The sequence below is a fragment of the Trachypithecus francoisi genome, unplaced genomic scaffold (assembly GCF_009764315.1).
Source record: "Trachypithecus francoisi isolate TF-2019V2 unplaced genomic scaffold, Tfra_2.0 Lachesis_group2, whole genome shotgun sequence".
Classification (NCBI taxonomy): Eukaryota; Metazoa; Chordata; class Mammalia; order Primates; family Cercopithecidae; genus Trachypithecus; species Trachypithecus francoisi.
Window position 1 is genome coordinate 126970358 of NW_022681465.1, and position 11143 is coordinate 126981500.

Genomic DNA, 11143 nt, shown 5'->3' on the forward strand with positions numbered 1-11143 from the left:
AAAGTGCTAGGATTACAGGCTTGAGCCACCGCGCCCGGCCAATGATCTACAACTCTTGACACTGAGGTCCCATTTGATACTATTCGTTAGAAGCAAGATAGTTTTATATATGTCATTTTTTCAAAGTGTGGGATATTTATAAAAATAAGTAATTTTTTTGAATGCATAGGATGTGCCAGACATTGGGCTAAACATTTTATAAGCCCCATCTAGTACAGTGTCCAAAACGATTTCCGAAGGCACACAGGAATGTCATTAAGCTAAGTAGAAGTACATAAAGGAAAAACATGAGTCTATTTTTAATGCTTTTTCGACCACGATTAAATAGGCAAAAGTAATAATTTGGTGGTAGTCTGTCTTTAAGTCCTCGTTAATTGTTGGCAATCTTTCTCTTTAACAGAAGGAGATGGAACCTCAGGCATAGCTGATGACAATGGTTAGCTGGATTTTAATAACACTACTTGTTTTGGTATGTACTTTTACTATATTTATGTTCAGTGATATGGGCATTCCATCTTCAGTGGTGACAGAGTCTCTTTTGTAAATAAATTAAGCAGAGATAGGAATAGTCAATATACAGAGAAATGTGAATTAAAGAATAATTTTGGAATATTTGGTTATGACAGGATCAGAAAGTGACACAAGGATTTCTAAAGTAAATGAAGCATTGTATTAGGGAATAATGTGCCTAATGATCTACAACCATCAGGGTTGATTAAAAACTCCTTCTAAAATGTAGTAGAATATTTGTTAATTCAATATGTATTACTGAGAACACAGTATATGCCAGGCACTGTGTACAATGCTGGGCGTGGTGAATATGGTATTCATGATCCCTGACTCAATGAAGCTTATCATTTGTCAAAGAGAGGGACATTAAACGGTAATTACAACAAAGTGTAATGACATTTCCTAATAAAAGCAAAACAAACAACATACAACTGTTCACAGGGCCTGGACTAGTTTATAGAAGTTGTACATCCAAAGAAATCCAAAGTCACAGAAACAGTTGAAATGAGATAAAAGCATTAGCAGCCAAGCATTTATTTGGTTATTCATTTAATCAACAAGGCTCATTTCCTCCTTGACTTTAGGTAAGTTTTCAGATCTCTCTGGGACTCAGTTCTGTCATCGTTAGGGTTGTTGTGAGGATTAAAACAGCTGGGGCGTCCACAATGCTTAGTCTACTGCCCACTGCATTCAATAAATTATAACTATTCTTATTAATGTGAATCTACAATGTGACAGACTGTGTTAGGCAATTCGCATAAACGTGACATACAATTTCTGTTTAGTAAAAAGGAAATAGAAGATGATCCCAAATAGAAGAAACAGAATCTTTGAGACCAATGACACTTCAAAGAAAACTCAGGTGTAGGTGGAGTAGATGATATAAGTGGTGGGACATGAGATTAGAAAGTTAAAATGATCACTATATATATATAAATATGGAATTTTGACTTGATTCTGTGGTTCAGTGGTTTATATGGTTTTTTGCAAATCCCCTAAAATTACGTGGTCTTGAATTTTTCAATTAAGTTTAAATAACAAAGACTGTATTTCTAGGAATTTATAAATAACACTACATTTAAAATAAAACTTAAACATATTGAAAAAAATTTAATTATTATAATCAATATGAACATTATATTGTTTGAAAATGCATGAACAGTCCTCCTTTAATAGCTGAAAACTTTATACCACTAATTTTTCTTCTTTAATTCTTAGTTCTATTCCACTTTCCCTACACAATTATTTTTCTTATATTTTTATTCCAAAATATTTTAAAAGTTTGCTCTAACATAATAATAGTTTCTAAAAAATGTTATATCCTTGACTGAATTTTTAGCATGTTTGTATGCAACATAAAATATTAAAAATTTCAATCACTCAAAGTAGCAACATTTGATTTGTGCTATATTATTTAATAACCCCAAGTCTTTTAATAAGTAGTTCATATATCCATGAATAAAAGTGTCTGATTGCTAGAATAAGCATCAAATCTGTGCTTATTTTTCATTTATGGGTTTAAGTCTTGAGAATTTAATAATCAACATGTAAATGAGTATAAAAAACATACTCCCCTGGTGCTCAATTCTTATGAATTCTTCTGGGTTTTATGTCAAAAATCACATAACTATGTATCTCCAACATTATTTGTAGTGGTCTACCAGGTAAATTTTGTTAAAAACAAAATATGAAAAACCACCTAGTTCACAAAGGTATTTGTTATGTAGTCATTAGGTTGATTCACTTTCTCAGACTAACAACATTCTGAGTGGCTATTTAGTTGAGCCCCAGGTTTTTTTGCTTGCTGGTGCAATATACCTTTTTAAAAAAAATGGGAAAATGGGGGGCATGGTGGTTCATGTCTGTAATCCTAGCACTCTGGGAGGCCGGTGCAGGCAGATGACCTGAGGTCAAGATTTTGAGACCAGTCTGGCCAACATGGCGAAACCCCATCCCTACTAAAAGTTCAAAAATTAGCCAGGCATGGTGGCAAAGGCCTGTAGTCTCAGCTACTTGGGATGCTGAGGCAGGAGAACTGCTTGAACCAGGGAGGCAGAGATTGCAGTGAGCCAAGATCCACCACTGCACTCCAGCCTGAGTGACAGAGCAAGACTCTATCTCAAATAAATAAATAAAATAGGAAAAGGCTGATAAACCATGACACCTAAGCCACAGAGTGACAGATTAGGTTGGGAAATAGCATATGTGATATTTCTATGTCCTTTCTGGATCCTTTCTATGTCCATATTCTCCATACCTCAGGAAATTCTTTAGTCCAGTGTGACAACTACTCCTGTAAACAATATAGCCATAAGAATGGTTTAGGAAGGAAGGGGGACAAATTATTTTTTGTTTTTCTTGTCAAAATAATTTTAATGGCAGTAGAGAAGAGGAATTTTGGGTTAGTAGAATAACATATTATACACAATACTTAGGTGAAAATATGATTTTTTGATGATGAATGATTCAAGGAAATATTTTAAAAGCAAGATTGACAAAGTTTAGTGACTGAGAAGATATGAGGAATAACTCAAAGAACTTAATCTCTAATCAGCTCACTGATTTGGGTATCAATCCCATTAACTGAACTAGAAATATGAAAGGTGAGTATATTTAGGAAATAAAGTTAGATTTGAACACTTAATTTAAAATCCATGTGGGTGTAAGTATTTGGGTTTATTTCTGGGTTCTCTATTCTGTTCCATTGGTCTATGTGCCTATTTTTATACCAGTACCGTGCTGTTTTGGTGACTATGGCCTTATCGTATAGTTTGAAATCAGGTAGTGTGATGTCTCCAGATTTGTTCTTTTTACTTAGTCTTGCTTTGGATATGCAGGCACTTTTTTGGTTCCATATGAATTTTATAATTGTTTTTTCTAATTCTGTGAATAATGATAGTAGTATTTTGATAGGAATTCTGTTGAATTTTTAGATTGCTTTTGGCAGTATGGTCATTTTCACATTGATTCTAACCATCCATGAGCATGGGATGTGTTTCCATCAAAAACATAAAGTGGAGAAAGGACACCTTTTCAACAAATGGTGCTGGGATAATTGGCTAGCCACATGGAAGAGAATAAAACTAGATTCTCATCTCTCACTTTATAGAAAAATCAACTCAAAATGGATTAAGGACTTAAATCTAAGACCTGAAACTACAAAAATTCTAGAAGATAACATTGGAAAAAGCCTTCTAGATATTCACATAGGGAAGGATTTCACAACCAGGAACCCAAAAGCAAATGCAATAAAAACAAAGATAAGGCCAGCACAGTGGCTCATGAATCCCAGCACTCTGGGAGGCTGAGGCAGGCAGATCATGAAGTCAAGAAATCGAGACCAGCCTGGCCAACATGGTGAAACCTCATCTCTACTAAAAATACGAAAATTAGCTGGGTGTGCTGGCACATGCGCACTTGCAGTCCTAGCTACTCAGGAGGCTGAGGCAGAAGAATCACTTGAACCCGGGAGATGGAGGCTGCAGTTAGTCGAGATAGTGCCACTGCACTCCAACCTGGCAACAGAGTGAGACTGCATCAAAAAAAAAAAAAAAAAAAAAAAAGAAAAGAAAACACACACACACACACACACACACACACAAACAAAAAAACCCCAAAGATAAATAGCTGAGACTTAATTAAAGAGCTTTTGTACAGCAAAAGGAGCAGTCAGCAGAGTAAACAGACAATCCACAGAGTGGGAGAATGTCTTCACAATCTATACATCTGATGAAGGACTAATATCCACAATCTGCAATGAACTCAAACAAATCAGTAAGAAAAAAACTAAAAATCCCATCAAAAAGTGGTCTCTGTCACCAGGCTGGAGTGCAGTGGTGGGATCTTGGCTCAATGCAATCTCCACCTCCTGGGTTCAAGTGATTCTCTTGCCTCAGCCTCCTGCGTAGCTGGGATTACAGGTGTGTACCATCACATCCAGCTGATTTTTGTATTTTTAATAGAGACAGGGTTTCACCATATTGACCGGGATGGTCTCAATCCCCTGACTTCATGATCTGCCCACCTCAACCTCCCAAAGTGCTAGGATTACAGGCGTGAGCCACCGTACGAAGATACCCAAATGGCCAACAAACATACAAAAAAATGCTCAACATCACTAATAATCAGGAAAATGCAAATCAAAACCATAATGCAATATCACCTTACTCCTCCAAGAATGGCCATAATCAAAAAGTCAAAAAATAATAGATGTTGGTGTGGATGTGGTGAACAGAGAGCACTTCTACACTGCTAGCGGAATGTAAACTAATACAGCCACCATGGAAAACAGTGTGGAGATTCCTTGAATAACTAAAAGTAGAACTACCATTTGATCCAGCAATCTCACTACTGGGTATCTACCCATATGAAAATAAGTTGTTATACAAAAAAGATACTTGTACACATATCTTTATAGCAGCAGAGTTTGCAACTGCAAAATCGTGGAACCAACCCAAATGCCCATCAATCAACGAGTAGATAAAGAAACTGATACACACACACACACACACACACACACACACGATGGAACACTACTCAGCCATAAAAAGGAATGAATTAATGACCTTTGCAGAGACCTGGTTGAGACTGGAGACTATTATTCTAGTGAAATAACTCAGGAATAGTAAACCAAATATCCTATGTTCTCACTGATAAGTGAGCTAAGTCATGAGAACTCAAAGGCATAAGAATGATATAGTGAACTCTGGGGACTTGGGGGGAAGGGTGAGACAGGGATGAGGGATCAAAGACTACAAATAGGGTGAAGTGTATACTGCTTGAGTGATGAGTGCACCTAAATCTCGCAAAGCACCACTAAAGAACTTACTCATGTAACCAAATGCTACCTGTACCCCAATAACCTATGAAAAAATAAAATAAAATGCATATGGGATATTCAGAGGATTTCATTTGGCCTACACATATGGAACTCTGGAAAGAAGTGGAGTTCAAGAGGCCGAACTTGGGTTCTGACAAGATGGCCGGGCTGCCCCGCAGGATCATCAAGGAAACCCAGCGTTTGCTGGCAGAACCAGTTCCTGGCATCAAAGCAGAACCAGATGAGAGCAACGCCCGTTATTTTCATGAAATTTATCATCCTAATGTAGACAAGTTGGGAAGAATATGTTTAGATATTTTGAAAGATAAGTGGTCCCCAGCACTGCAGATCCGCACAGTTCTGCTATTGATCCAGGCCTTGCTAAGTGCTCCCAATCCAGATGATCCATTAGCAAATGATGTAGCGGAGCAGTGGAAGACCAACGAAGCCCAAGCCATAGAAACAGCCAGAGCGTGGACTAGGCTATATGCCATGAATAATATTTAAATTGATCCAATCATCAAGTGTGCATCACTTCTCCTGTTCTGCCAAGACTTCCTCCTTTTTGTTTGCATTTAATGGACAAAGTCTTAGAAACATTACAGAATAAAAAAGCCCAGACATCTTCAGTTCTTCGGTGATTAAATGCACATTAGCAAATCTATGTCTTGTCCTGATTCACTGTCATAAAGCATGAGCAGAGGCTAGAAGTATCATCTGGATTGTTGTGAAATGTTTAAAAGCAGTGGCCCCTCCCTGCTTTTATTCATTTCCCCCATCCTGGTTTAAATATAAAGCACTGTGAATGAAGGTAGTTGTCAGGTTAGCTGCAGGGGTGTGGGTGTTTTTCTTTATTTTATTTTATTTTTTTTGAGCGGGGAGGTAGTTTTATTTTAATTTTATGGTCTCCTTTCCCCATTTTTTGGTGATCTAATTGTATTGGTTAAAAGCAGCTAACCAGATCTTTAGAATATGCTCTCTAGCCAAGTCTAACTTTATTTAGACGCTGTGGATGAACAAGCTTGATTGTTTGAACCAAAATGGGAACATTAAACAAACATCACAGCCCTCACTGATAACACTGCTGTCAAGTGTAGATTCCCCCCTTCAAAAAAAGCTTGTGACCATTTTGTATGGCTTGTCTGGAAACTTCTGTAAATCTTACGTTTTAGTAAAATATTTTTTGTTATTCTAAAAAAAAAAATGGAGTTCAAAACATAAATCTATTGGTCTTACATCACTGAAGACCAAGACTACATCATATTCTTAAGAGGAATTTATAAAACCAAAGAAGAAAGAATGAAGTGCAAATTTCTGAAGAGTACAATATCTAAATAAAAGGAGCCTAAGAAAGGCTGTGTCAAGGTTAGGAGTCAAAAGAGGATAGAGCTGTAGGATGAGGAGAGAGTGGCCAGTAACTTTAGAGACAGAGCTCTGCTGCTCTTTCCTCAGCCCCATATCCCAAACTATGTGGAAAAGAGATCCATAATTTAAGAGAAAACACAGGTACGCTCATGAATATACTCCAATTGTTATGCCAGTTTCTACTCATGTGTATCAATATACATTAAGGGCATAGGCTTTGACTTCACAGAAACATTAGTCAAAATTTTTGATTCCCTTTCTTCATTGTTAAAAATAAAATTAGGCTGACCACGGTGGCTCATGCCTGTAATCGCAGCACTTTGAGAGGCTGAGGTGGGTGGATCACTTGAGGCCAGGAGTTCCAGACCATCCTGGCCAACATGGCAAAACCCCATCTCTACTAAAAATATAAGAAAATTAGGCAGGCATGGTGGCACATGCCTGTAATCCCAACTACTTGGGAGGCCGAGGCAGAAGAATTGCTTGAACCTGGGAGATGAAGGTTGCAGTGAGCCAAGATCACGCCACTACACTCCAGCCTGGGCGACAAAGTGTGACTCTGTCTCAAAACCAAACAAACAAACAAAAACAAAAAAACAAAAAAATTATAATGCTATCTACTTCATATGGGATACATTAAGTCAATATATTTAAAGTGCTTAGCAAAAAGTTGGCACAGATTAAATACCCATAAAATTGTTGTTAGTATTTGCATATTACTAATGTTAAATATTTAGTAAAAAACATTTCACTCTCCTAAAATTTTGTGTGTGCGTGTGTGTGTGTGTGTGTGTGTGTGTGTGTATTTGAAAAGTCTTGAATGAAAGAGCTCCTCAAGCCAATAATGAATAAGAGAATTTACTGACTCATCAACGGTCACTTTCTCTTGTTGTATATTTAGGGTCTGCCATCATGCTGGATCTCTACTTCATAGATACACAGATAATATTGTAAAATAGAATGAAGAAACTCTAAATCAGAGTTTGTGTTGGGACTGATATTGATGCTCTGCCAAACTTGTTTGAATCTTAATTAAAGTCAGAATTATTAGAAAATGTGTTATGGTTGACCTATTGCTCTTAATTCAGCGTTAACCAGACATTTCTGAACATGTTTAGTGAATATTTTCAGTTACATTAAATTTGGCATGCCAAATTAAAACAATCCCTTAAAATTTTCTTACATTGCACTAGGGTTTTTCCCCTCAGTACTAGTGAAAATCATAAGCTGATTTGGAAATGCATTTTTTAGGTGACTGAATTGAACATGGAGTCAGTGGAAGATTTGAAGATTGAAACTGCTGATTTCTTAGTTTGTCAATAACGTTTTTTTACATCACGAGTATTTCTTAGCTTTGGTCCTTATATTGCCTACATTCTTCTAAAAAGATAAAGAAAAAAATATTTTGTCTCATTTCTGAAGTCAAGAGGCAATCCTGCAGAAATAGTTAAGATACCCAAGCAATATAATTTTTAGTAAAAGGCACTTAAGAGGATAGGAGAAACTATTTTTAATTTAGACTTAACGAGAATGGCTGAATTTATACTATGTACATGGTGACTCCAACCTTCTCTATCTTTCACAAATCCCCATGGAAGACAGACCACCCCACACCAACTACACAAACACACACATATAAATACATACACCCCTCTTGGTAGTTCCAGTTGCCAGATAAAACACAGGATACCCAGTTAAATTTCAATTTCAGAAAAACAATGATTAAAATTTTTAGAATAAGTGTATTCCACATATAACTCTTTTTGTTGTTTTTCTAAAATGTAACTGATTTGAACTGAGTCTCCTGTATTTTAATTTGCTAAGTCTGGCAAACTTATCAATAGGTGAACACGCTACCTCCATGACAGATATATTTTGAAAGGTAAACATGCGCTGTCTATCTGCTTTCCATTGTTATCAACATCTTTACATCTGAGTATCAAGCAACCATCAGAGTATACAATATTGCTGAATATTCTTTTTTTTTCTTTTGAGATGGAGTCTCACTCTGTCGCCCAGGCTGGAGTGCAGTGGCCCGATCTCGGCTCACTGCAAGCTCCGCCTCCCGGGTTCACTCCGTTCTCCTGCCTCAGCCTTCCGAGTAGCTGGGACTACAGGCGCCCGCCACCACGCCTGGCTAATTTTTTTGTGTGTGTATTTTTAGTAGAAACGGGGTTTCACTGTGTTAGCCAGGATGGTCTTGATCTCCTGACCTCGTGATCTGCCCGCCTCGGCCTTCCAAATTGCTGGGATTACAGGCATGAGCCACCGTGCCCGGCCTGAATATTCTTTAGAGTCTATCCAATCTTTCTACAAATGATTTGTATATCTCTTTGCATGTGCCTTGGCTGAAACATAATACTTAACTATATTTTTGTTTATTTCATTTTTATCCAAATTTTAACAGTTATCTATCTGCCTTCCTAGAGCAGTGATTGAAAATCTGAGGTAAGGGTCATCTGACCAAATTCTGGGTCTAGATTATGCCTTTTCTTGATAATAATAAAGACATGCTTTACAACATTGAAATTAAGATTATTGAGGAGCAGAAATATGGTTATATGCAAGAAGCAGTATCTTTTCACAAACTGTTTTTCTCTGTCTTCCACAAGATATGACACAGTATTTTATATATTAATAATGTTAAGCATTTAATGTCAATCTTATAACATCAAATGTTTGTTATCATTGAAGAGTTCTTAGCAAAACTTGAAAAAGTACATCATTTCTTCTGGTAAAAAAACAGAGAAGACAAAGAAAGAACATTTTTCCCTGTGAAGTGATCTTACAAGTGTGACAAATGATTTATCTAAAGTAAGAATTGTATTTATTATAATTCCAAAAAGAAAAGTTACATTTTAAATTGATTATAACAGTCAAAACTCAACGGATAAAGGCAGCTTGTAATAGTATTATACCAACTTCATATTCAATGAAATTTTGACTTTCTACTCAAACAATATTGTCACCATAAATTTTTCTAGAGTAGTTTTATAAATATGTAATTTCAGAAAACCTGAATGTCAGTCCTTTACTTAAACCATTTTAAAATCACACATAAACAGTCACACTTACAATACTCATCTACTGCTAATGTTATTCTTAGAAATGTTGAAAATTTCTCTGGATCTAAAAATACTTGGCTTTACAAGAAAAGTAAAGAAGCGTAGAGTAAAACCAATTTTAAGAACCACATTATGTATTATTTTGTGTGTCCATTAAGTTTTTTCTTGATAGATAATATTTTAGATATTTATGGCATACATGTGATATTTGGTCCCATGCACAGAGTGGACAATGATCCAGTCAAGGTATTTGGGGTGTCCATCACCTCGAATATTTACCATTACTATGTTGAGTGTTGAGCCCAGGATGTGTTTTGAGTGACTGATGATGTTTAATTATTTTCTATATGTTGTAATATCTTCTGTACATCATTTGGTTTACCTTTTCTTCCCCCCCTCCTTTTTTTTTTTTTTTTTTTGGTACAGAGTCTGGCTGTGTTGCCCAGGCTGGAGTGCAGTGGCTCCATCATGGCTCACTGCAACCTCCGCCTCCAGGTTCCAGCGATTTTCCTGCCTCAATCTCCCAAGTAGCTGGGATTACAGGCACCCACCACCACGCCCAGCTGATTTTGTATTTTTAGTAGAGATAGGGTTTCACCATGTTGCCCAGTCTGATCTCAAACTTCTGACCTCAGGTGATCCGCCTACCTTGGTCTCCCAAAGTGCTGGGATTACAGGCATGAGCCACCGTGCCCAGTCTCTCTCCCAGTTTTTTATCTTGTGCAGTGGGGAGCTCAGGTTCAGTCTATTCTTAAATCCAATACATAATTAAAACTTTGGAGAAAATATGTGAGGTGGGTTAATCCTGAAGTTTTTATGAAGAAACGCAACTCCCTGAAATTAAGTCAATCTTCCATGCTATCGGTACAAATGGATCTGGTTTCCCTGTCTGGCCCTTGCATCTGCGCATGCTTCTTAGTCATTAAGCACAAGAGTTCTGGAAACAGATTTCTATTTTGGCCTGTCCCTTGCTAGTTACTTGACCTTGTGACAATTAACATTGTGCCTCAATTTCCTCATGTAAATGTGGGAAACAAAACCAATACTTAGCCTTTCTCACATAATTACGAGGTTTAGCTCATGTAATCCAGCGTTACTCAAAGTTGAGGTTTCCTGGAAGGGAAAAATTACTTATACTGTTTTTAATACATCAGCTAATTAAAATGTGAGAATCAAAGCCAATGTACAGCTTTCCTGACATAAATACGAGGTTTACCTCACGTAATTCACCGTTTCTCAAAGTTGAGGCTTCTTTGAAGGGAAAAAAAATTACTTACACTGTTTTTAACATATCAGCTAATTAAAATCATATGCAGAATTAGGTTAAAATCTATATGTGAAGGACTCTGGCACTTACGTAATCATTTTCAGAGTATCTGGCAAG

At 36.8% G+C, this 11143-nt stretch overlaps 1 protein-coding gene across 1 annotated transcript; it reads left to right on the forward strand.

The window, feature by feature from the left end:
* The first annotated feature begins 5470 nt into the window (after positions 1 to 5470).
* Positions 5471 to 6533, forward strand: LOC117065503 (ubiquitin-conjugating enzyme E2 N-like). Its single transcript, XM_033180359.1, has one exon. It carries the CDS (start codon positions 5489 to 5491, stop codon positions 5834 to 5836), a length of 348 nt encoding a protein of 115 aa, XP_033036250.1. The 5' UTR covers positions 5471 to 5488; the 3' UTR covers positions 5837 to 6533.
* The last annotated feature ends 4610 nt before the right edge of the window (positions 6534 to 11143 follow it).

Bases quoted from the DNA above. Each gene is read 5' to 3' on its own strand.
- LOC117065503 (XM_033180359.1), top strand. From the start codon at position 5,489: ATGGCCGGGCTGCCCCGCAGGATCATCAAGGAAACCCAGCGTTTGCTG.